The sequence below is a fragment of the Hyla sarda genome, chromosome 1, assembly GCF_029499605.1.
Source record: "Hyla sarda isolate aHylSar1 chromosome 1, aHylSar1.hap1, whole genome shotgun sequence".
Taxonomy (NCBI): domain Eukaryota; kingdom Metazoa; phylum Chordata; class Amphibia; order Anura; family Hylidae; genus Hyla; species Hyla sarda.
The window spans coordinates 453,323,012-453,350,847 of NC_079189.1; the positions used below are offsets into that span (position 1 = coordinate 453,323,012).

At 43.1% G+C, this 27,836-nt stretch overlaps 1 protein-coding gene across 3 annotated transcripts in view; it reads left to right on the plus strand.

The window, feature by feature from the left end:
- LOC130283893 (transmembrane protein 132D-like) overlaps positions 1 to 27,836 on the plus strand; it is a 1,207,099-nt gene that overhangs the window by 823,341 nt on the left and 355,922 nt on the right. For all 3 annotated transcript variants that reach the window (XM_056533602.1, XM_056533611.1, XM_056533592.1), the window contains exon 4: positions 14,260 to 14,443. In XM_056533602.1, coding sequence (XP_056389577.1) covers positions 14,260 to 14,443 — 184 coding nt within the window. The remainder of the gene's footprint in view (positions 1 to 14,259; positions 14,444 to 27,836) is intronic.

The following is a 27,836-nucleotide window of genomic DNA, read 5'->3' on the forward strand; positions in this document are numbered from 1 at the left end:
AATATTAGGAATGGATTGCTGGGTATTTTACCGTCTACAGACTAGTATAACCAGCAGACCATATGTTGTGGAACAAAGACACAGAGTTGCACTGAAATATTGTTCCTCCATCCTCTGCTAAGGTTTCTCAAGCTGAGCCATCTTGTTCAAATGTGTAAGGCAACACACAACTCTGCCCCTCTCTGTAATACAATGCTGTAGAAAGTGACCAGGAGGTCAATGGCTGCCGTAAAAAATATTTTTAGTGAAAAACGCACTTCTCTCTCTCCACCAGAACCCTGACATGACTATGCAGTGAAACACTGCTGGAAAAAGCTTTTCTGTGTAACACATAAAGCGCTGACAGTCGTATCTCTCTATAGTGAAAAGACAAAGTAACTAGCTGGAATATGGCTGCCAATTATATAGGGCGGAGACATCACAGGGGTGACCGGCTGCTGATAGGCTGCATCCTGCATGTGATACAGGGTTATCCCGCCAACCCTTGTTTCCGCCTTCCCAGAGTTCCTTGCCCCATGTCCTCACATGTGGATACGCCATTTTAGATGCCCTGGAGCAGTAAATTGAGTTTACTGAAGCGATTTGTGACATAGAATCACAGCGATATTCATACTTGTTGCAAATCAAATTTTTCACGAATTTTGTAATGAATTCGGATTCATTATATTCGATTTGCTCATCTCTTATCATTATGTGAACACACATCTAAAGCCCCAGTTCAGCAAACTGCCAAAACCTCTGCATTTATTGAGGTGGTCCCACTTGCTGATATTTAATTAATTAATTAAGGGCATTTGAATAACAGAATCTGGCTACTGTTTACCCATTTTTTGCAGTAAACGTGCATTTTATTTTTCCCAAACTGCTTTTGCATTTTGGTATAATTTTTGTTAAACAAATGATGACATGGTGTAATTTGCCATGTGTTGTTGTTTATCTGAGGTTGTATTTACCTATTTATAAGACTATCTATAATGGCTGTAATTGTCCTAGAAGCCACATTTAGCCATGTAAATATATTGTTTTCCATATTTGTCTGTAATTTCAATAAGAAAAATACATTTATTGATGAAAGAAAGTATGCCCACATGGAGGGAGAGGCATTCCCCAAGGTCGCCCACCAGTCTCTGCTGGAGCATAATATGGAAGTGGTGAGGGGAGAAAACATTTACCTTTCCTGAATTTATCATATTTGATATTCGAACTTTGCTGTCAAAAACATCTGCCTGGCTGTGCATCTGAGATGACAATTGCCAATGCCCATAGATCATAGGGCAGCTGCCATCTTAATGTGATCTGCTTGAGCATCACTAAGGAACAGAAAAAGTAGCTATGAATATTACTATATGTCTTTATAAAACTAAAATATCAATTTGATTGAAAAAGGAGCTTTATTGTGCCAAAGTTGTCCTAATTATTTGTAGAATTTACCATGAATCATCTACATGTTTCCAAAAAATGAAGGTATGTCAGAGAAACTTTCATCACCTGTGGCACCTACACATGCCGATATTACAATCAGTGTGTGCTGTCATAAACAGAGATTAGCTGTCACTTACACATTATTGTCAGCCATTCATTATCTTTTATAAAACAGCATGAGCTGCACTAAAGAGGTGCACATCCTGCTGATAATACAATGCTGACACATTCTTATACGACAGTATTTGTCATGTATGAAAATGACACATACTGTATCTGTATGCATATTTAAACATATTTAACTCCTTAACATCAGAATTAATTTTAGCATATAAGATGTAGTTAAATCTTCTTATAATTTTCGGTTAGTCTACTTTTAAAGTAGTGCTTTTCCACCACAGTAAGGTAAGTGACTGTAAGGTTTCCTGCACATAGCAGAGCCAAGCATGGCCCCAGGCATTATTATGGCATGTAGGCATGTAATACAGAGCTATAAGCACTCCTGAGTGCCTGCATATTTTTTCTTCTGTGTAAACTGTCCGTCACTGGCTGTCTCTTCTGTAATTGTATTTATTTATAAAAACAGTTATTTTACTTTAAAAGCTTTAAACTATAGGAAAAAAAACAACAACAACGTGGTCTTTACGAAAGGCTCCCCTCTGTTCTTACTAATAATAACGAATCACTTTCGGCATCAGCTTCATAATGAGTGTGAGATAGTAACATATAATTTTCAGCTTACCACATAAAGGTAGGTAATTTTACTTCCTTTCATGCCCACGCTATTTCTGTGATAAAATTTCATAGACTAGCACTCAGATTTTATCATTTTCCATTGTTATTTCTAAAGCACATCAGGGGTTTTTCCCAATTTGTATGAACAAGTGATTAAAAGTAATTTACTTATTGTGGGCTCCTATTTGTTGCTTGGTGTCCGTAAATCCACAAAAACATAAATTATGATATCATAACTGTAGATATGCTCACATACCGATATGGCAAACATCCTGACTGTGTTCGTTTTTTGTTGTTGTTGTTGTTATTCATGTATTTTCTATTTTGCGAATTTGTGTGATATCAAATTGCATTCATTAGAATGTGAAATATTTTAGTAGGAGCTATGAATGAATGAAGATTTGTGCCAAGATCTGTACTTCCAATATAATCTCAAAAACTATTTACACTCAAATTTTACACTCAACAAAGTTCATATGTTCAGCGCTTGCAAAACTAAAGAGGAAACATTGACTTACAGAGGACATATCAGCTCTGGTCAAAAAACGCATGAGGATCATATTAGACATTTACAGTAAGACATTTTACTAATGCACTGCATCTTCTCTCATGGCTGCATTGGCCAAGAGGTGGACACATTATAAGCATGGCTGGGTTCACATATGTGCGGCGTCCGGCACAGTTTCCCTCCGGCATGCACCGGAGGGAAACTGATGCTGGAACTGATCCCATTCATTTGAATGGGACAGTTCACAATCATCGAGGATCTCAATTTTGACACCAGATGGTGGACACGCCAGAGGGCATCGGACAGGGGAACACAGCTTGCTGCATTCCCCTGTCTGTTGCCCAGAAAAAAACAACGCTGGATGCCATACAACTGATGAGAAGTTGTCATCAGTTGTGGCATCAGTTGCGTCGAGATTTAGGCTGAGTTCACCTATGCCAGATGCCAGACATATATGAACCCAGCCTTAGACATGCTGGCTTTCCCCAGCCATCAGGTTATCAGATTAGGCAGGGTTCACATATGTCTGACATCCAGCACAGGTGAACTCAGCCTAGATCTGGATGCAAATGATGCCACAACTTATGACAAGTTGCCATCAGCTGTATGGCATCCAGCATCCATTGTTTCTGGACGACAGACAATGGAACACAGCAAGCTGCGTTCCCCTGTCCGGTGCTCTCCGGCATGTCCAACCATCTGCCATTACAATTGAGATGCTGGATGCTTGTGAACTGTCCCATTCAAATGATTGGGATCAGTTCTAGCATCAGTTTCCCTCCGGTGCATGCCGGAGGGAAACTATGCCGGATGCCTGATAAATGTGATCCCAGCCTTAGAGAAAACAAAATAGTCAATCAGCTGACTATTGGAAGTGGAATGGCTTGTTTTTCTTTTTTCTTTTTCTTTTTGTTTTTATTTTATTTTTTCCTGATCTTCCATATTGATCTTCCAAAATCTTTAGTTTTACAAGTATAGCATGTATTGAATTAAAAAAGAATGTTTTAGTATTAAGGCAAGACATATCCTGGTACCTTAAAAACATTACATTAAAAAGGGGAAAACTCTGGTCATGAATAGATTTAAGGATGTGTCATAGAGGAGTCAGCTCCTGCTATGTCATCACAGGCATGTAAAGATCTTAGCGTTACGGCAGAGGAGAGGTGGATCCACTGTCCTGTGTGGACTATGACTGAACCATACCAGGGAATGAAGTCTAAGATGCCGCTGGTTTTCACCAAAGCCTGCCGCAAAGCGGGATGGACATGCTGTGGCAGGCGGCACCCAGGTCACTAACCCTGGCCCGATCCGTCCACACAGGGTGCCCAGGTGATGCTTGGCACAGAAGAAGGTGAAGTCAAAGAAGCATGGGTCAGGAGGCAGGCAGCAAAGGAGCGTAGTCAGGTCACAGGCACAAGGTCAGGAGTCAGGCGGCAAAGGAGCGTAGTCAGGTCACAGACACAAGGTCAGGAGTCAGGAGGCAAAGGAGCAAGGTGGTGTCACAAGCGAAGGATCAGGAACACTATATGGTGAACACAAGGTAATGCTTTCTCCTAGGCACAAGGCACGAAGATCCGGCACCACACTAGGGAGGTGCCAGAGTCTGCCTAAGAGGGCACCAATTGAGGGCATACTGGCCCTTTAAATCTGGCAATACTGTCAAGCGCTTGCCCTAAGGACAGGGGATGCGTGCTCCAGCAAAGCAGAGGAGCAGAGAGGCCGGGGACAGAGGAAAGTAAAGGGATGCCCAGGGCTCGCATGCGGGAGCACCCCGCATAGAGAGTCCCGGAGCCAACAGGAGGACAAGAAAGGGTGCGCTCACGGCCGGACCTCTTGGCCGCAGCATTGCTCATATTTGTGCCTGGGACACGCATGTGGGTGCGTCCCGCACCGCGAGTCTGGGAGGCAGGGAGACCAGGGAGGGGGCACCGCTCACGGCCAGAATGAAGCGCTGCCCCTAACAAGACAAACATTCCATTGGCAACCCGTGAGTAAAGAGCTTGAAGGTTTACATTCCTTCCTTTGAGGAGGGCAACCGAAGAGAGCATAGATGGTTTTAAAATAAAAGTATTAGTTAGAGGGAGAAAGCATTGATATTTTGAATTTCATGTACTTCATAAAAGCTAGAGAAAAGTATTAAAACTCAATAGAAACCCTAAAAGCATATAATAAACTGAGTCCCCTAATACTGGAGATAAGTTGACAAGACTTGAGTCATACTTGCAGACTATTTTATATGAAAATGAAGAACTCCTTAAAATATTTCTGGATAATCTGAATGTTTGTCTCTACCATCTTTGCCAAAAGCTAAAAGTTATGGCTTTATTGAAGAAACTTGCAAACTGTCCCACCAGCATGTGCTACTATTCCTCAGGTATCCATTTGTCTTGCCTAAAGCCAATGACCTTGTAGCCAATGCGGTCAATAAGAAAGTTCTTCATGGCATATTTTACCCACATGTTCAGACCAGCGAGAACTTTGATATCTCCTACAATATCCATCCTGACAGGTAGTGAAGATATTAGGATGATGAGTTTCCTTAAATGCTTGGCTGCAGTGGCAATGATGTAGCCTGCAAACTGTGTACAAGCCTATTTATTGTTTACTAAGGATTATTATAATGGATGTATATGGAGCCAAAAGAACCAATGAAAATGTCAGGTTTGCATACGAACTGTGCAGTTCAATACCATGGCTGACATTTATCATTGTCTTTAGTCTGTTTTTTTGTGTCTACAAAAGGCGCAAAAAAGGCGCAAGCAGGGTTTATTTGCACCTTTTTTGCACCTTTTGGTTTACACAATTCTGCTGATTTTGAGTTGCAATCCACTGATTTTGGCAACACACGTGATATGGAAGGGTTTTATGAACTGTGCCTTTTTATGAAAAGGCGCAAAAAAGGTGCAAAGCCACTGAAAAGTCTCTAAAACTACACCAACCCAGACTTAGCTTAGCTTTTTGGTGTATGTGAAGAGAGAAATTTCAGAAAATGTGACCTGCACAAAATGTATCATTCATCATTTAATAAATGTGGTGCTCCTACACATTACCAGCACACAAAAAAGGTGTAAAAAAATGTTTCACTTACACCTACAATGAAAAAATGCCGGCCCATGTCTTTGACATGTGTCACAAAATTCCCCTATTGGGTATCTGTGAGCTTAATTCCTAACTTAAAGATGAAACTGTGATCCAAACTGAAAATTAGGGAAGGGTCACACGTACCGTGTTTTGCTGTGTATTTGCTGCTGTGTATTTTCCTACTCATTGAAGTCAATAGGTAGCAAAATATGCAGCTGATTTTGTTACCCATTGCAGCGACAGAAATCACCATCTAGCTCAGAAGTTTAGAGCACCTTATGTAACAATATATTAGCTCGAAATTTGCTGCAGTTGCAGTATTGCATATAAATGATTCCATCCAACAAAACAACATTATTTAAATATATCTTTTCATGTGACCACACTGAAGAAATTACGCTCTGTTACAATGTAAGATAGTGAATGCACATAACTGCATAAATAAAAAGAAACCAATTATTAGTGATGTGGTCTCACCTTATAGTGATTGCTTATACATGGCCAGATGATCCTGCATATATGCCTCATACATTAATAGCCACAAACATGTGTCTATCTTGCGGGCCAAGTGGCAATTCTAAAAGTAAATATATATTTATTTTAAACTTGCTGTGTTTTATTATGTTACTAGCTGAGTACCCGACGTTGCCCGGTTTTTCCTTCCTAATACTTGTTGGGGAGGAAAATCAACCAAGGAGGAAGCTTTTGACTTCATATCCCATCCTCACATATTGTTGTCATATTCCGTCCCCAAATTCCATCCTCATATCTCAACCTCGTATCCCATCCTCATATCCCATCATCATATCTCTACCTCATATCCTGACCTCTTATCCTGTCCTCATATACCATCCTCGTATCTCAACCTCATATCCCGACCTCCTATCTCGACCTCCTATCTCAACCTCATATCCCGTCCTCCTATCCCGACCTCCTATCCCATCCTCATATCTTGACCTCCTATCCCGACATCCTATCCCGACCTCCTACCCCCAACTTCATATCCCGTCCTCATATCTTGACCTCCTATCCCCTCCTCATATCTCGACCTCATATCCCATCCTCAAATTCCGTCCTCATATCCCATCCTCATATCCCGTCCTCAAATCTCGACCTCATATCCTGACCTCCTATCTCGACCTCATATCCTGTCATCACATCCCGTCTTCATATCCCGAGCTCATATCCCTTCCTCATATCCCGTCCTTATGTCCCATCCTCATTTCCTGTCCTCAGGTGGGACTGATTTGGGATGAAGATATTGTAAGCTGAAAATAGAAGGGGACATGGCTTTGTGGGACTGGGCATGATTTACAAGCCAGACCGATGCACAAAAAGGGTAGATAATAAAAGGGGTGGATGTGTCTTTGTGAGATGGGGTGTGGCTTGCAAGTCGAACTGACACATTCACCAGGAGATGCAGAGCGGAGCTTGTGGAGTAAGGTACTGGAAGTCCCATATACTTGCATAGGACTTGAAACAAAAACCCATTTTTTACATAAGGGTGTAGGTAAGGGTTAATTTAACTATCATATCTTTTTATTTGACATAAAAATAATATTTGTACCAGGTATTGTTGAAATATCTCCAGCCGTAGGAAGTTATGTGGGAACATACCTTTCTCTTTGATTTGCATGGGACTTAAAGCAAAAACCCCTCCCCTGGCAAATGGGGGTGAGTAAGGGTTAAATTACCTACCCTATGTTTGTTGTTGACTTATAAGTAACACGTGTGCCAAGTTTCATGTTAATATCTTTAGCCGTTTGGACGTGATGCTGGAACATACACACACATACACACACACACACTTTGAGTTTTATATATATAGATTGATAGTAACTTGTCTTTATGTGGGTAACATCTTTAGAGAACGTTGGCATGGGCAGAATTTACAGCAAGTTTCTCGCTGCGGGTTTGAGGTGCGACAGATTTTCCCCAGCAGCAGATTTAATAAAAACCAAGACTTACTGTACATCCCGCTCATGTGAATGTACCCTTAGGCTGCCACACCAAAAACTGTAATGGCAGTTTTCAAAAAAACTGCAAAGACAGAAGTGAATCCAACAGGATACTCTATATTTCATATTTCTTTTGAATCCACTTCTCGTTTAGGCTGAATAACTGCAGTAGTAGCTTTACAAAAAATAAACTGCCAAATGTTAAAAATAAGCTTTTCCTTCATTATGATCACTTGAGGTTAATGAAATAGTTCATCTGGTTGGGTCATTAGATTTATGGTTGGCCCCACCAGGTCACTAAACTCGCTTTCAGGGTGGGACAAGCAGCCACAATATGGGCCCAAAAATGGGCCCATATTATGTTTATGTGAATTTGGCCATAGAAGCAGAAACAGCTCCAATATTAGCTGTCGCTAAAAAGGCCTTTCTGCTTTGTTGAAGCTAGGAGCCACAGTATGTTAATTTACATACATGATTTCCTCATATACTTTTCAGCTGCTGTATAATACAGAGGAAGTTCTTTTCTTTTTGAATTTATTTTCTGTCTGTCCATGGTGCTCTCTGCTGACACCTCGGTCCATGTCAGGAACTGTCCGGAGCAGGAACAATTCCCCATAGCAAACCAATCCTGCTCTAGACAGTTCCTTACGTGGACAGAGGTGTCAGCAGAGAGCACTGTGGTATAATTTATAGATGCAGCCGGCTACTCTTCTATGGTCCCCTGCACTGCTGTGTATATACACCTATTCATATTTACTGTGAGAGCTGTGATTGGCTAGATGGATCCAGCCAATCACAACAATGTGGGAAATATGAATAGGTGTATATATACGGCAGTGCAGGGGACCATAGAAGAGCGGCCGCATCTATACATTATGCAGGAGGATCACAGCGGGTGTTAGGAGTGACATCCACTGTGATCTTTCCTGAACTGCAGGTACTACTGTTCCCAACATGGAACAGAGCATGCTCCATGATGAGAGTAGTACCTGCATTAATAGACAGATCACAGCGGGTGTCACTCCTGACATCCATTGTGATCGTCCTTTCTATTGCAGAAATGTGGAGCAGCTCTATACAGCTCTCACATCTCTGCTCTGTACTCCGGCCGGTGATGTGAATAGAACATCACTCATTCATATTTCCCTCTAAGAGCTGTGATTGGCTGCCATCATCCGGTCAATCCCCACTCTGGGCAGAAAATATGAATGAGTGATGTTCTATTCACATCACTGGCCAGAGTATAGTGCAGAGATGTGAGCGTTGTATAGCATCTCTGCTATATTATGGACGATTGCATCGGGCGGTATGGCTATTAGTACATGTACTACTACTCCCATCATGGAACAGTGTGTTCCATGCTGGGAGTTGTAGTACTATATAAAAATGTGCAAAAAGAGAGAGAAAAAAAGTGAAACACACACACTTTATTAAAAATGTATTAAAAAGTTTTAGGCAGGCCTGTAAGAGTCCTTAATGCTTACAGCATCACCGAAAAAGTAACCTCTCATTTAATCAGACAATTATAATAAAACGTAACCTTTACAGGATCTGGGATAAGAAAAAATAAACTACATGAATAGTGAATGAAACAATGTGATTTTGGCACATTGTTTCATTTACTATTTATGTAGTTTATCTTTGGTGATGTTGTTCTAAACACCTCTGTACTTATCTGTGACGAGGTGGATTCTCCTGATGTACTAAATGTCCGATGTCTGTGACATGATCAGCTGCTTACAGGACTTAGCTCAAAAAAAGAAGAAACAAAATATGTACAATAGCATTATGCAGCAAGTGTATAGCTAGCTTTGTACACCATCTTTCTTGATTTTTTCATAGCTGCCATGAGGGACAGATCAAGATTAGTAAAAGTTAGTGAAGTTAGTGGATTTTTTACTGACTCTCCCCAATGTTGGCTTTATATAATGTGTAGTTAAGCCAGTATGGGAAAGTCCGATTATCACCCAGTGTCTAATGTTGGGAAAAAATATATTGAATTTGAGGTTGTTTATCTTGCATTCTCATATAATATCCTATATGGTAAACATAGTGTGATACAACTGTCACAATTCGGCCTACGGGTTGTGGATCTGCTGTGTCAGCGAGGGATTGGCGTGGACCGTGCTAGTGGACCGGTTCTAAGAGGCTACTGGTTTTCACCAGAGCCCGCCGCAAAGCGGGATGGTCTTGCTGCGGCAGTAGCAACCAGGTCGTATCCACTAGCAACGGCTCAACCTCGCTGACTGCTGAGAAGGCGTGGGACAGAAGGACTAGGCAGAGGCAAGGTCAGACGTAGCAGAAGGTCGGGGGCAGGCGGCAAGGTTCGTAGTCAGGAAGGATAGCAGAAGTTCAGGTAACACAGGCTTTGGACACACTAAACGCTTTCACTGGCACAAGGCAACAAGATCCGGCAGGGGAGTGCAGGGGCAGTGATCAGATATGGTCTGGGAGCAGGTGGGAGCCAATTAAGCTAATTGGGCCAGGCACCAATCATTGGTGCACTGGCCCTTTAAGTCTCAGAGAGCTGGCGCGCGCGCGCCCTAGAGAGCGGAGCCGCGCGCGCCAGCACATGACAGCAGGGGACCGGGACGGGTAAGTGACCTGGGATGCGATTCGCGAGCGGGCGCGTCCCGCTGTGCGAATCGCATCCCCGACGGCCATGACAGTGCAGCGCTCCCGGTCAGCGGGACCGACCGGGGCGCTGCGGGGAGAGAGACGCCGTGAGCGCTCCGGGGAGGAGCGGGGACCCGGAGCGCTAGGCGTAACAGTACCCCCCCCCCTTAGGTCTCCCCTTTTCTTTGTCCGGTAACTGCCTCCCCTGGGATGAGGGCACCGGGAAAGAATGGAGGGTTTCCTCAACGGAAGGCAGCACCGCAGGAGTGGGAATGGGGAGGGAGGGCAGAGGGCGAAGCCTGGCACGGGGCAGTGTGACACCAGGACGGGGGCCATGAGGAGGCACTGAGGCTTGCCTGACGGGACTGGGAGGGGGGGAGAGGCACTTCCTATGGCAGGCAGAGTCCCAGTTCTTGATCTCCCCGGTGGTCCAATCAAGGGTGGGAGAATGAAGCCGGAGCCATGGCAGACCGAGGAGGACCTCAGAGGTACAGTTGGGAAGGACGAATAACTCAATCCTTTCGTGGTGGGGTCCAATGGACATCAGGAGGGGTTCTGTGCGGTAACGCACGGTGCAATCCAATCTGACTCTGTTGACCGCGGAAATGTAGAGCGGCTTGATGAGACGGGTCACCGGGATGCGGAATTTATTCACAAACGACTCCAAAATAAAATTCCCAGAGGCACCAGAGTCCAAGCAGGCCACGGCTGAGAGGGAGGAGTTGGCTGAAGGAGAAATCCGCACGGGCACCGTGAGACGTGGAGAAGCAGACTTAGAACCAAGAGACGCCACACCCATGTGAGCTGGGTGCGTGCGTGCGTTTCCCAGACGTGGAGGACGGATAGGGCAATCCACCAAGAAATGCTCGGTACTGGCACAGTACAGACAGAGATTTTCTTCCCTACGGCGATTCCTCTCTTCCTGGGTCAGGCGAGACCGATCCACTTGCATGGCCTCCTCGGCGGGAGGCCCAGACGTAGACTGCAAAGGATGCTGTGGGAGAGGTGCCCAGAGATCTAAGTCTTTTTCCTGGCGGAGCTCTTGGTGTCGCTCAGAAAAACGCATGTCAATGCGGATAGCCAAATGGATGAGTTCTTGCAGGTTGGCAGGAATCTCTCGTGCGGCCAGCACATCCTTGATGCGACTGGATAGGCCTTTTTTAAAGGTCGCGCAGAGAGCCTCGTTATTCCATGATAACTCGGAAGCAAGAGTACGAAATTGGATGGCGTACTCGCCCACTGAAGAATTACCCTGGACCAGGTTCAACAGGGCAGTCTCGGCAGAAGAAGCTCGGGCTGGCTCCTCGAAGACACTCCGGACTTCAGCGAAGAAGGACTGGACTGTGGCTGTGGCAGGATCATTGCGGTCCCAGAGCAGTGTGGCCCAAGACAAGGCCTTTCCTGAAAGAAGGCTTACTACGAACGCCACCTTAGACCGTTCTGTAGGAAACAAGTCCGACAACATCTCCATATGCAGGGAACACTGAGACAAAAATCCACGGCAGAGTTTAGAGTCCCCATCAAATTTGTCCGGCAGGGACAGGCGGAGGCTAGGAGCGGCCACTCGCTGCCGAGGAGGTGCAGGAGCTGGCGGAGGAGATGGTTGCTGCTGAAGCAGAGGCAGAAGTTGCTGTAACATGGCGGTCAACTGCGACAGCTGCTGTCCTTGTTGGGCAATCTGCTGCGATTGCTGAGCGACCACCGTGGGAAGGTCAGCGAGACTTGGCAGCGGCACCTCAGCGGGATCCATGGCCGGATCTACTGTCACGATTCGGCTTACGGGTTGTGGATCTGCTGTGTCAGCGAGGGATTGGCGTGGACCGTGCTAGTGGACCGGTTCTAAGAGGCTACTGGTTTTCACCAGAGCCCGCCGCAAAGCGGGATGGTCTTGCTGCGGCAGTAGCAACCAGGTCGTATCCACTAGCAACGGCTCAACCTCGCTGACTGCTGAGAAGGCGTGGGACAGAAGGACTAGGCAGAGGCAAGGTCAGACGTAGCAGAAGGTCGGGGGCAGGCGGCAAGGTTCGTAGTCAGGAAGGATAGCAGAAGTTCAGGTAACACAGGCTTTGGACACACTAAACGCTTTCACTGGCACAAGGCAACAAGATCCGGCAGGGGAGTGCAGGGGCAGTGATCAGATATAGTCTGGGAGCAGGTGGGAGCCAATTAAGCTAATTGGGCCAGGCACCAATCATTGGTGCACTGGCCCTTTAAGTCTCAGAGAGCTGGCGCGCGCGCGCCCTAGAGAGCGGAGCCGCGCGCGCCAGCACATGACAGCAGGGGACAGGGACGGGTAAGTGACCTGGGATGCGATTCGCGAGCGGGCGCGTCCCGCTGTGCGAATCGCATCCCCGACGGCCATGACAGTGCAGCGCTCCCGGTCAGCGGGACCGACCGGGGCGCTGCGGGGAGAGAGACGCCGTGAGCGCTCCGGGGAGGAGCGGGGACCCGGAGCGCTAGGCGTAACAACAACCAGGCGAGTCATTGAAGTTCAGAACAAGGAGATGCAAGTTTCATCTCTTTAGTCTTTGCTTTATATTATTTATACACTTTTATTAGAGTATTGTAGTGGCATTGCAGTCAGAGCATTCATTTTGTGTGCAGATATACTACAAGTATCTTCTTACTAGAGTAACTGGTAGTGTATGAATGGGAATCAATAACTCTTATGCTTCCATCTTTAATCATTTTTGCCAATGAGAAGCAAATTGTATCTTGACTTTTTTTCTTTCTATGGTAAACAATGTCCCATTATGATGTGAGATTAAAAAAAAAAGTGTTTTAAGAATAGGATTAAAAGTTATGTTTTATAGGGATTCGTTTTCTGAATAACTCAAATCCTGTTCTTGGTGACGGCCGATTGGTCCCACAAGCCTCATTTGAATGCTATGTATAAGATAAGAAAAGATAGGAGACAATCACCAAGGATGTTGCAAACTATAATTTTCTTTTTTAGTGCAAGTAAAACATCAAAGCTGGTTCAGGAAGATACACCATCTAACATAGTGTAGTAACAGCCGTTTCACACCCTTCCAGGCATTTATTCAGACTACTTTTAGTCCTTAGTGCAGGCCTCCCTTCTTCTTCTCATTGGATTATGCCACCATAGTTAAATTGTCTATTGGGATTGAGCACCTCTAGGAATGGGTTCACACTTCTGTATGTCTTTGAACTGCATTTTGGCGGTCCAGGAGAATACATAAGGGTAGGCATTGTATTGGTTGTGCTAACTGCTGTATCTTCACTTTACTTATTGATGCTAAGTTGGAAATTCCTTGAAGTAAACGTCAGGTGAAGTCCCTTAGCCACTTGCCCGCTTAACATTCACAAGTCTGTAGCATTCAGAAGTGTAACATTTACTGTCATTTCAAGAAAAGAAGTAATAGAGTAAAGCTAGGTGAATATTAGCCACCTAATATTACCAAATGGTATAATATATATGCAACTTGATATAGCACAGAATTGACGGATCACTTTATGGCGTATGACTAGGTAAATTCGCAGTAAATATCTATATTTGTTGCCAATACTTCTGTCTAGCCATTTCTATGAACTGCAGCAAATTGACTGTCATATTCCATGTCCTGAAATAGATGATCAATTTGGTCTCTTGAAGCAGCTATTGTTCGTATGTTGTAAAATACTTTGTACAGACAGAGCAATTACAAGTCCCGGATCTTTCTATACATCTATAGTATAAATATGAATTGAGAGACCGATGTTGCTTTTTCCAGTTTAAGATGTACCTGTCCAACAGATGTGAAATGTGGGCGTAATTGATGTGTTTACAGAATTGGATGACCTTTTTATCATCAATAACACTATTTAAAACATAAAACAGGGAAAGTATTTATACCACATCAATTCAATGTATATTTTACTATCATCACACTTTGGAGGATTTTGATTTGGTAACAGCAATGCATTTTTTTCTTTCAGTATTGTAGAAAACTACTATGAACTTTTCCAGATAGACTTCAAAATGGGCAGTGCAACTGACCCATCGGGTATACAGATAATCACCTGGCAAGTTGAATACCTTGGACAAGCTGTATCAGACCTTGGGGTCTCCAAAATATATGTCAGTGAAAAGGATATAGTGGCTCTAATACCACTGGCAATGGTAAGTCAAATTTTCATTTCAAAATGAAAAATTATTATAACTTTTTTTGTAGAGTTTGAGGTCAATTTGTGATGAGAAGGAACATAAAAATAATGTGCAGTTCTCTTCTCATTTATTTTCTTATGATTTGAATCTCAGCAGTGTATAGAATGTATAATGGTTTGAGTAGTGGCTGCTGGTACTGTCCCAAGGATGTGAGACTGCACTTTGAGATGTAATTGGTTAAGCACTTAGATCAATAGGACAGGACAAGGGCACAGAGTGTTGTAAACGTCAGCACAAGTACCTTGAATTTTATTTTGTTGGTAATGGACTGCAAAAGGAATTACTCTTTTAATAGTCTAATGTGTAATTTCCTACTAAAATTATAGATCAATTTAATGGGCTCATGTTTAGGTAAGTGCACAACATACACTTGGGAAAGAACGCCAATAATAATGAATAAGAAGGTGAGAAAGCATTTAGAATCAATCAGCACCCGCAAAGATGTGAGTCAAGAACCTGATGGGTTTATACCTGTCCTTAAGCTGAATCGCTCGGATTTATTCATCAACATTTTATAATCCTGTACAACTGTAGATGAAGCTTCGTGTTTAGTTATTTTATTTACTGCTGCATTTATAGTATAAGCTCATTTATTTACCTAATTCTTAATGCTTAATATATTTACAATGTTATATTCAGTGACGAAAAAATATAATGTAAACAATATATAGTATTGAACAACAGGATCCTGAGGGAACACGTGACATTTATTTCAAAATAATTGCCCATGAACAAGTAATAACCTGCTATGTCACCATTCACACCTTTTTGGAGAGAGTTTTGCAGTCTGACTACTCATAATGTTTAAAGGGGTACTCCGCCCCTAGACATCTTATCCCCTATCCAAAGGATAGGGGATAAGATGTCAGATCGCCGCGGTCCCGCTGCTGGGGATCCCCGGGATCCCTGCTGCAGCACCCCGCTATCATTACAGCACAGAGCGAGTTCGCTCTGTGCTTAATGACGGGCGATACAGGGGACGGAGCCACATGACGTCATGGCCCCACCCCTCTTGACATCACGGCCCGTCCCCTTAATGCAAGTCTATGGCAGGGGGCGGGGCGACCGCCGCGCCCCCTCCCATAGACTTGTATTGAAAGGGGTGGGCCGTGACGTCACGAGGGGCGGAGCCATGACATAACGATGCTCCGGCCCCTGTATTGCGCGTCATTACGAACTCGCTCTGTGCTGTAATGATAGCGCAGTGCCGCAGCGGGGATCCCGGGGCTCCCCAGCAGCGGCACCACGGCGATCTGACATCTTATCCCCTATTCTTTGGATAGGGGATAAGATGTCTAGGGGTGGAGTACCCCTTTAAAAACTATTCCAAGTCTTCTCCATTTCAGAATAATTGCACTTACTATGGTTTAATGGAGTCACAAAGAAAAAGAATGGCTAGATAACCTTATCTGCACCAATACGCAGATAAACATTCCACTATCTCTTCTCCTTTGGAATTCAACTTGAGTTTTCTAGACTTTTTTTAACATAATAAAATGAATGTTTTCAACCCATCTGGAACTAGGACGTCCTGTTCATTTTTCAACAATTATTTGAGCATCTTTGTCTGATAAAATGACCCATTCTTCACAAGTAACAAAGGATTCACCTGTTCCAGTCTTCCTGTTATTTTCTGTAACATCAACTTTCCCAGTATCTGGAGCCCGCTGTTTGACTTTTTCGTTTCTATTGACACTCCACAGGGAAAAGAAAGCTAACTAGAGTACAAGCCATTTTCAGTAATGCATTTGACTTGACATTAAAGTCGTATAGGAAATTTTTGTAGCCTAGCTTAGCAAGTCTATATTCAGAAAGGTACAAATGGAAAACTATAGGAGTGTGGATTTTGTCATAGCGATTTGTATTACAGCCTTTTACTTTTTATTTGGATAAAAGTATAGTGGTGTGTATATATGTGTATATATATATATATATATATATATATATATATATATATATATATATATATAATGTTATTTTTTATGCTCCATCAATATACTGTATTACACATATGTACACATACTGTATTGTCATCACTCACTATTCTTATTAAACTAGAACTAAATGAAGCAAGCAAAGCTCTGCTGCAACAAACTTAAATAAACCTATAAACAAACAATTTAGTACATAAAATAGGTACAAACGAGCTGGACAGGTAACATTCATAAGGGTCTTCGAAACTGAGTTTTTTTATATGTTGATCAGGCTGCAGTGACAAAGTGCAGCAGCCCTCTTCTTCCTGTGATGTGATGGGTGGGCAGGAACTATGCTGGGTAAGTATGGATCTTTATTATTTTCACTGCAGCCAACAACATATCAAAACCTTCCATGATAAAAAAAAACAAAAAACTTTTCATCCAATTAAACCTTTCATCTTCAGAACATTTTAGATGATTAGTTTTCCAGATGCTATGATAGTATATTCTTGGTCTTTTAAAACTATTTGAGTATTGAGTCGTAAATAAAATAAATATGTATAAAATAATATTGTTGGATTGGCTAAGAAATGTAAAAACTGGCAAAGGGATATTTATATATTTAAAGGGGTACTCCGGTGGAAAACGTTTTTTTTTTTTAAAATGAACTGGTGCCAGAAAGTTAAACAGATTTGTAAATTACTTCTATTAAAAATACATTAATCCTTACAGTACTTATTAGCAGCTGTATACTACAGAGAAAAATATTTTCTTTTTTTTAATTTCTTTTCTGTCTGTCTACAGTGCTCTCTGCTGACACCTCTGTCTGTGTCACGAACTGGACAGTTGCTGACAGGAACAGAAGTGTCAGCAGAGAGCACTGTGGACAGACAGCAAAGAAATCCAAAAAGAAAAGAATTTCCTCTGTAGTATACAGCTGCTAATAAGTACTGAAAGGATTAAAAATTTTAATAGAAGTAATTTACAAATCTGTTTAACTTGCTGGAGCCAGTTAACTTAAAAAGATCTAAAAAAAAAAAAATGTTTTCAACCGGAGTACCCCTTTAAATGCCTGTTGTCCAAATTTGGAGACTTAGTGGAGTCATGGTAGGTTGTTAATGGAACCAGTGTAAATAATATACGTCCCATTAGATAAAATATATGCATAGACTGATCATAACAAGAAACATAGTGGATACCCAGATAACTTGTGTATGGTTTTGGTACCTAATAGTGCATTTGAATTGCCCCACAATTTTTGGATTAATTTCCCATATTACCTCGAAATACATTGCTGTATTTTTTTCTTGAGATAAACATGAATAAAGATTGCACTTTATGCAGTAGTTATGCTCTGTATTTTTGGTACAGACCTTAGACATCTGTACGATCTGCATGATCGTGGTGCGATATAAAATCTAATATTTTTGATCATCTTGAAGGTGAGAAAAGACGTGGCCCCTGTTGGGATCATTCATTTTTCATACATATACACAAAGTGCTAAACAATTTGCAACAGATATTATAAATATTGATCCTCTACGTCTTATTTATCTAACAAGCTATTTACATTTTTTTAAACCAGATGTCCAGCAGAAAAGATGTAACCTTTATCTGTACCGTTTGTGAAGAAACTCCAGAATACAAATCATTGTTGGTCCATGTTCCCAAATAATAATTGTCCTGTCAGACTACAACTTCTGGAATGTCGTTTTGCCCAGTGGTATTGCTACATACATTGGCAACAGATCAAAGTGTTCCCATTTTAGAAGATATGCTACTTGCAAAAGAAAAAGAAAAAAGAAACAGAACTATAGAATTGGTTTATAAATAACAGAAATAACTGTTCCCAACTGTAAATGAGAAAGAATAATCAAAAAATATCACCTGCAGATAAATTTAGGAATGACTTTTAGTTCACTATAATTAGTTACTATTTATTACATCTGCACATGTTGCTTACTTTTGTATAATTTTATGTGGCAGATGCAGATGTTTTTACTGTACTCATTTCCTCTAAATTCAGTAATTATAGACTATATGCAAATAATGGGTCATTAGCTTTATGTGTAATTACTTTGAATTTAAATAAGTCACACCTTTTATGATTCTACCCAGAATACATGGAATTTATTATTAACAAAAAAACAAACAAAAAACATTGTTACGTAAAATGATCCAATTGCACTCTTGTGCTATCACTTTGTGTTTATTGGATTAAATGCACTTTATCACTAGTGTGGGGCACGAATATTCGCATTTTGAATTTTTATCGCGAATATCGCGAATTAGTGAATTCGCAAATATTGAGAATATATTCGCTATATATTCAAAATTACAAATATTCCTTTTTTCATCTGCATATTCGCATGTATGAATATTTGCATATGTGAATATTTGCATATTCCTTCTTTTTACTTGTGGGCCAATTGGAATGATGTAAATACACTTGTCAGAGGTCATCAACAACATCCCAAGCAACCAATAGTAAAGTTGCCCAGTAAAGTTTCATCCTGAAATACGCGAATATGCGAATATTCGCATATGTGAATGTAACGAATACACGAAATTCGCAAATATAGGACGAATATTCGTCTATATATTTGGGAAATATCGCAAATTCAAATATGGTCAATGCCGCTCATCACTATTTATCACCCCATGTCACAAATCTTCTCTGCTCTTATTTTAATAAAATTCAAGCCTACATAATTTTATTTTTGATGTTAGCATAGATTTATCCAGTGCTTGCTTAAAGGGGTACTCCGGCGCTAAGACATCTTATCCCCTATCCAAAGGATAGGGGATTAGATGCCTGATCACAGGGCTCCCGCTGCTAGGGACCCACGTGATCTTTCACGCATCACCCCATTACCATCAGCCCCCGGAGCATGTTCGCTCCGGGTCTGATCACGGGGGCGGAGTATTGTGTCATTACAGCTCCGCCCTCGTGTGACATCACGCTGCGCCCCCTCAATGCAAGCCTATGGGTGGGGACGTGACAGCTGTCATGCCCCCTTCCATGGGGACCCCGTGATCGGCACTCATCAGACCCGGTGCGAATAGGCTCCGGGGGCTGATGTTAACGAGGTGCCCCTATCCTTTTTATAGGGGATAAGATGTCTAAGCTCTGGAGTACCCCTTTGAGGGGAATCTATCATCAACATTATCCGCACTAACCTATTGGTTCAGATTTGCAAAGTGGGTGATGCTGATAACAATGGTCTTACCTGTTTCCTAACTGTGGCTCAGGTCCCCCATTATTTCCCCTTTTGTATTAGGTAGTATTTCTGGAAGAGAGAATAATATGCATAAGGAGGGCATTTACTATGAGGATGCAGGTCGGATGTTATGGTGCACTCAGGGCTTGGGAAAACCACAAGTGCACCAAGCTACTTCATTTGCATAAATGCTTCACTAGGACACCTCTTAGAACGCATTTCAGTGCTTCCCATTTAATAAGCGGGGAGGAAGTGTCAGTACTGTGGTCCGCCTGGAAGTTCGTTATCGCCTCCTTATGGTCCTGGGAGCAAAGGGTATCCAGGAGGAGCGATTCCTTCAGTCTCCAGGAAGCATGTGGTTTGTAAAAAGATGGAAGGGTGAGAGTAAGCAAAACCGGTGCATCATCAGAAAAGGTAATCGAGACTATAGAAGAACGATTAACTGGAGGCAAAAGGTGGTGGGGACAGAAGATGTAGTCTATTCGACTGTATGAATTACAAGGGTGGGAGTGGAAGGGGTAGTCTCGGTCATGTGGGTGGAAAGTGTGCCATGAGTCACTTAATTGCAGAGCGTGTAATTTAGTACGAAGAGCTCGTAGTTTGTGGTAGGAGATGAGTGAGTGACACGTAGAGGTGTCTAGTAGTGGAGAGATAGGGAGATTAAAGTCGCCACATAGTATGATCTGGCCGGTTGCAAAGGAGGACAGGGTCTCAAGGGTTTGAGTAAGAAAAGACAATTGGTTATGATTAGGAGAATACACAGAAGCTACTGTTAATTTGTGGCCAGAGAGTTCGCAATTCGCAAAAATATATCGGGCATTAGTATCAATTGAAGTGTCCTGTATAATAATAGGAAGAGATCTATGAAAGGCCAATAAGACACCTTTAGTTCTCATATCTGGGTTGGTACTGTGTAGCCAAGGGGAGTAGTATCTAGTAGAGAGTGTGGGGAGATGGCCCTCTTTCAATTGGGTCTCCTGAAGGTCTAGTGTGTGTGTCCTTTGTTTATGAAAGGAATACAGGATTTAAGCTAATTTCTCGGTGTGTTAAACCCTTTAACGTTTAGTGTAGTAACATTAATGTCAGCTGCCATAGTAGGAGGGATAGAGAATGCGTATCTTACCACCATTCCAAAGCCAAGTCCGTGCAAGGAGCAGAGACAGAAAAAGCATCTGTAAGGGAACAAATACACAGGGACTAGAGAGTAAGGCCACAAGGGCCAGGTAAGGCACTAACAGAGCCAGTCCGAGTGCCACACTAATGGAGCAATGTGGAAGAAGCATTAGCAACAGGTAACAGGTGTACAAATATAACAAGTACAGTGACCTAAGGCCCAATGGTATCTAAAGGGAAACCTCATCGCCTGGAAGTAATGGGATTGCAGAAAACTAAGGAGGCTATATGGATCAGGTACAGTCAGGAGACCAATATGGGCCGTTGTGGTAGGGAGGCAGGCTGACTAAATCAAGAAAGATAGACGGAGGGTGAAAGGGATAACACAGCTACCCCACAGGGGACAAGCCGTTTCACAGAGAGGAGGAAACTCCTGCAGTGGGATAGGGAGTGGGGGGTTTAGGGAAAGGAGAGGTAAGATCCCAGAAGGGGCTACAATCAGGCGGCATTAAGGCAAGAACATCTAGTTACGGCTAGGTACAACATAGAGTGTCATATGACTACGACTAGTGACTTGAATCAGTAGATAAACAATCAATAATAAAAGTGAAACTGATTCAGGTCTTGCGTCCTTGTCATTGCGGCAATGGATCAGGAATAGTCTTTTCTCTAGGGCGCCTCACGGACAGTCGGAGGTCTGTGGTATGGCGAGCTGATAGGACAGTAGGTGTGAAGAGCAGTTCTCAGTCTGATAGGGCCACCGATGGCCACTTGAAGGTGGCTAGAAACTCCGGTAGGTCCTCAGGGCGGCGTAGGGTTGCAGCTGTAGAGCCATGGCGTGCAGAGAGGGAGAATGGGTAGCCCCAACGATACAATATTCGTGCATTCTGGAGTACTGTCAGGAGAGGTTTCAGGCAGAGAGTGCATAAGGATAAGCCCGGGAACAAACGAATTTCTGTCCCCTGGAACTGGAGAGATTGAATATTGCGGGTCTTTCGCATTATTTCCTCCTTCAGGAGGTAGTGGTGGACCCTACAGATTACGTCCCTGGGTTTCGGCGGGTCAGGGTTTTTGGCCTTGAGAGCTCTGTGGGCCCAGTCAAGTTCCAGAGGAGAGTCAGCGGGTTTTTGGAGTATAACATTAAAGATACGTTTGAGAGTTGAAGGCAGTTCTGTGGGGGCAACAGTTTCAGGAAGACCTTTGATGCGTATATTGTTGCGTTTATTCCTGTTGTCCAAGTCATCCATGTGATCAATAACCTGAGAATGCGGAGTCAGGAGGGTGGTAGTGGCCTCTCTCAGGGTATGAACCTCAGAGGCAATGGAGGCTCGAAAAGTCTCTAAGTCCGTGACACAGGGGGACAATTGGGTCACTTCCGCCCTGACAGGCGCCAGGCTGATTTCGTCAGGAGATCCTACAACTCAGGGAGCACTAGTAGTGAGAGAAGATTGAATGGCGGCTGACTGGGTACTCATACGGGGATTGTGGTCAGATGTCCCAGGTTTGGGGTCTTTATTTATGGGGGACCTACGTGAGTCATCAGAGGAAGAGCGTTCTGTACGGCTACTCGCCAGCTTGCAGGCTTTTAAAGGTGTTTTGAAAAAAAATTTCTTTGCTGGGGGGCTATCCCCTAGTAGTCAAGGACATCACTATCAACAGGAGATTCACTTTGAGAGTGAGATGAGTCCATATGCTGGAGATTAGAATTCACTGCAGAGCTGGAGTGAAGAAGAGGTGGACCAAAAGGAGCAGGCACAGTAGGATGAGATCTTGATAATTGTGACTGATCATGGACCTGGGTGGGTGAATCAGAACACACTTTTGGGAGGTGTTTGTTGTCTGAGGGGTTTATGGTAGGAGAGACCGCAATTCTTGAGTCAGCAGCAGGGACTGCTGAGGGTGACAGTTCCTTTTGATGTAGGGGCTGAGCAGCTGTTGCGGAAGTTGAAGACTGCAAAGTGGGGGAGAGAGAGGCCGTCATGGTGGGCTGTTGAGGAGCAGGAGCCGTCTGGGCACTGATGGCTGAGGCTACACAGGGTGTTGGGCAGATTGGCAGGGGAGGAAAATCCTCCCATAAATCACTCACTGTGCTCCTGTCTCGGTCAGCGGCAGAGTCCAGGTTCCAGGTTGAGGAAGATGGAAGCATGTGAGTTACAGCTCAATGCGCTGTAGATACAGAGAGGGAGCACATGGTTTCTTGCACAGCAACGGGGAGAGCAGGCTGATGCCGCTTCTGTGAACTGCTTCTGAGCACTGCCGGAAATAAGCTGTAATCTGCTGGGACGTTTCAGGGGGTGCTTGAGAGGCTTTCACCTGATTTTTGTATTTATTTCTGCCTCCCATCAGGTATATTTCGTCTCCTAAAAAAGGGCACAGGCAGGAGTTCTCTTTAGGTGCGTCCTGCAGCCAGCGTGCCAAGCCACGCCCCCCGTTTAGTATTTTTTTATGCTTACACTGTTCATCATGTGGGATCATAAACAGTATATAGCAGTGTGGTTCCTACAGAGGATGGAGATTTTGTATTTTAACAAAAACAATACAGCCCCTTCTTACCTATCTATTAAAAAGCAAGTCCAGCAATAATGGCAGTACTAATAATAATTGTTATGCTAGTTAACCGTTTCCCACAAATGGACATATTTTTACATCCACTGCGGGCTCCCAGTGTATGAAGCGCACTCAGCAGCCGAGCGTGCATCATACCAGGATGGTCAAATGGGATCTATGGCTAATGCCGGACATTGCCGATTGGGCTGATGTCCAGCATTAACCCTTTAGACGCCACAATCAAAGTTGATCAGTGGGCTGATCGGGACTGCCGTGGCCTACAGAATAAAGATAATGTGTGATTTATACCAAAAGGTGCCCTGGGTAGAAACGGAAGCCCCCAAAAGTTGCAAAATGATGTTTTGTTTTTTTGTTTTTCCAATGTTGCCCTACAAAATTTTTTTTTTTTGTTTCACTGTACATTTGGAGGTAAAATTAGTGATGTCATTACAAAGTAACAAGCCCTTCAGATGGAAAAATAAAAGAGTTGAGAATGTCTATTCGAAGGCGAAGAAGAAAAAACTAAACCTCAAAAAAAAAAAAAAAAGTCTTGAAAGGGTTAAATATTATAACTGCCCACACACCTGAGGTTGTCTGAGTTCATACTTTGTGCTTTTATTCAAATGCTTATACAATGGATAGCAGTGGAACTGCTTTTATTAAGTGTTAACAACATGGATAGGTGGCTTTAGAATTTTTATAGCCCATTTTGGCAAAAGATGGCCGCCATAATGCTTCCCATAATTACAATTATATAAACACAAATGCAAAGTTTACATAAAAGAACACCACATATTGTAATATTACCGTAAATAGGTAATTTTAAACAGCTGATGCCATTACTGCAGTTGAATCTATCATTTTCACATCATGGTTAAGATAATTCTCAACTCATTCAATAAATGAGTCCAAAATTGTCGTCCAAAACTTCTCACACAGCAGCAGAAGATCACTGTTGGAACGAATAAAAATGCCTCCAGCTTTACTGTTTGTTTCTTGCCATTGTGTAAATGGGAATTTGCTTTCTATAACAAATAAAGTACAGTTCAGAATCACAGTTGTGTTTGCACATAGAAAGTTAATCGCAGGAATGTTACTTGGTTTATCTCGAGATGTTCGCTTTTGCCAGTGGCACCAGAATATAAATATTATGCTTTCACTTATATTTTGGGGAGAATCAGCATTTTTTCGCTTACATCCTATCAGTAGCATAATAGTGAGGACTGATAGGACAGATGGAATTTTTAATAATTAAACCATACATATACATATAAAATGACCCCTAAGCTCTGCTTGTGTTTTTTTATGATGTGCATCAAACACATATAAAACTACACACCCCGAGGACTAAAGGCAGTAATTGTCCATAAAGTGCCACATACAGTGGCTACCATGAAGTACAAAAATACCACTCCCAGAAAAATGGCTAAAGCTAATGACTCTCCCCAACTATGTGTATAACAACGCCTAGAACATAAACTCACATTGAATTTTAATACCCAAGAAAAGGGGGAGCTGTTCATAAAAGAAAACCACGCGAAAATATATAATCTTTATGAATATATAAGTGTAACATTAAAGGGGTTCTCCGATGCTTACACATCTTATCCCCTATTCAAAGGATAGGGGATAAGATGCCTGATCGCGGGAGTCCCGCAGCTGGGGACGCTCGTGATCATGCACGCAGCACCCCGTTTGTAATCAGTCCCCGGAGCGTGTTCCACTACATCGGAGCCACGATTCTCCCAGGCCGCTTTATGGGGGAGAAGCATATGTTGACGCAGGGCCATGGTGCCAACATTGGGACACTGGCCACGCTTCACTTATGGCTATGTGAACCACTTCCGGGTGCTTGATGAAAAACTGCCACACCACCGAGTAGCTGATTTTCCCACCAACAGTCCGCACTAATTGACTGCTACTGCTGCCGTCTCCAGGAACCCATGTTTCACTACCTCCTAGGAAGGTAGGCTGCATGGAGCAGGTGGTCTCCCCCGGGCACGTTTTGCTCCAGAATTTCCACTTCTGCCACCATGCGGACTGCCAACCATGCTACCACCTTGCTGGCTCAGCTGCTGCATCACGGGCAACCTGCAACTCTCTTCTCCTGATCATGATGAAGCCCCTTCTGCATCCAGCTCCCAATTGCGATCGGCTTCATCATCATCAACAAGTGTCTGCATGTCACTGATGTCCTCCTCAGGTTCCTCAACATGGTCTGCTTCAGGACCCCAACTCTGGCAAAACCGCCTCCCATGTCACTCTCCTCATCACTACTTGCCCGGCCAGCGGAGGAAGCAGCAGATGTCTTCTCCACTTCTTAGCTGGGCAGTAGCTGCTGACTGTCCTCTATTAGATCACCGAATAGTGGAGCTGAACCCACAGCATAAGATATTTCTGTAGGGGAGGGAACAGCATAGGACAGATTCAATGGGAGGACAGAGACTGCTCTTGGGCCATGCCAACTGAGGGTTGTGTCTGAGAAACGCACTGTTGACTGGGGGTGTCAGATGTCACTTGTGATGAAGTGGATAACCATGTTAACCAATTGACAATGGCAGATGGGTTGCTGGTCGAGACAAGACTGCTATTTGATAACAGGAGCTCAGGCCTCTCGCTGTGACTCCTGCTGCCACTTGCCCCCAGTCTGCTGCGACCTCTGCCTGAAGGAGTTAGGCCTCTGCCACTCCTCTCTGCACATCCTGGCACTTCTCTGCCTGACATAGGCCCTTGACAGATTAACAGGTACAAATAGTACACTACTTAGATGTAGGTATGTGGTATGCACTGATGAGGGCAGAAAAATGCAATACAGTACACTTAAAAAAGTATCTGAGTACAACACCAGCTGGTGATTACTTTGGCCTGGACTTTTACAGTATGTAGGCCCTTGACAGATTATCAGGTACAAAACAGTACACTACTTAGATGTACATATGCGATATGCACTTATGATGGCAGAAAAATGCACTACAGTACCCATAAAAAAACATAGTTTTGTAAAACACCAGCAGTACACAACAGTCCTGCAGCCCAAAAAAAACGGTGTACTAAACACAAATTTGCACTCTGTCAAAGACTATTAGGAATGGACTGCTGGGTATTATACCATCTACAGACTAGTATAACCAGTAGATGATTTTTTGTGGAACAAAGACACTGAATTGTGCTGAAAAATTATTCCTGCCTCCTCCTCTATGGTTTTTAAAGTTCAGGCAGCTTGTTGAAATGTATGAGGATACACACAGCTATCTTCCCCTCTCTGTAATACTATGCTGAAGAAAGTGAATGGGAGGTTAATGCCTGCAGCTGCAGTAAAAATCCTTTTCAGTGAAAAAAACAATGCTCTCCGTCCTTGAGAACGTTGATGTGACTAGGAGGATGTTAAATTCTGCTGGACTGCGCTTTTCTTTGCTGTAACACAAACACACAGGTTCTGCGTCCTATGAGCCTTCTGCAGTGTATTGTAATGAAGTGAGAAGCCGGAATATGGCTGCCAATTATATAGGGCTGTGACATCACAGGGGGGACTGGCTGCTGATAGGCTGCATCCTGCATGTGATTTAGGGTCATCCCACCTACTTTCCTTCCCGCCTTGCCTTCCCGCCTTCCTTGCGTTCCTTGCTACATGCACTGACATGCGGATCCGTCATTTTAGATGCCCTGGAGCCTGCACCGCAGTAAATGGAATTTAAAGAAGCAATTTGTGCGATAGAATCGTGGCGATATTCGCATTCGTTGCGAATCGAATATTTACTGAAATTCACAACGAATGTGGGTTCATCAGCTTCGATTCGCTCATCTCTAGTTAACACTAAGGAATTGGCAAGAAATTGTTTCGGTCAGGAAATTCAGCAAATCTGTCACCTTTTACCTCACATGGAATAGGTGCAGATTTAGACACAGAGTTAGACATAATTGCTTTCAATGGGCTTTTACCTGCGGATTCCACCAAAACAATAAACATATTCAATCTCCTGGCAGAATACGATTTTGTATCAGAATTTCATCTGCGGAAAGACCGAAAATTTTATTTAAGGTGGAAATGGAGTGGAATACATGGGCAGAATTATGCACACACATTTCTTAGTATGAACAGAGGAAAAATTCCTTAACGACTCCAATATGGCAATCAGAATAATTAATGTCATATCTCCAATGGAATTATGTTCTATCACCACAAATCTGGTATCCATGGCTTGTAATATTATATTTTTTCAATCAACATCTAGGCCCCCATAAACTTGTTTATTGTGTCAGACATCACATCATGTGGAGTTCCAGTCACACTTCTCTTACATAAAGAACAACCCCCCCCCCCCATTCCATCTGTTATGATTGTCAAACTTTCTGATGATTGTCAAACTTTCTTTCCTCTAGACATAGAGGATTCCCCCTTGTAATGGTTCCCGGCCTAGGTATAAAAAAGATCACTAGAAAGATCTCTCTACTGTCCATTCATTTGTTTGTACATTCAAAACCGAATGACCAGGGAGTCAGGAGTTTGTCTGGCACAGAGAGGAACCATCAGGCAGCCAAGTAAAATCAATG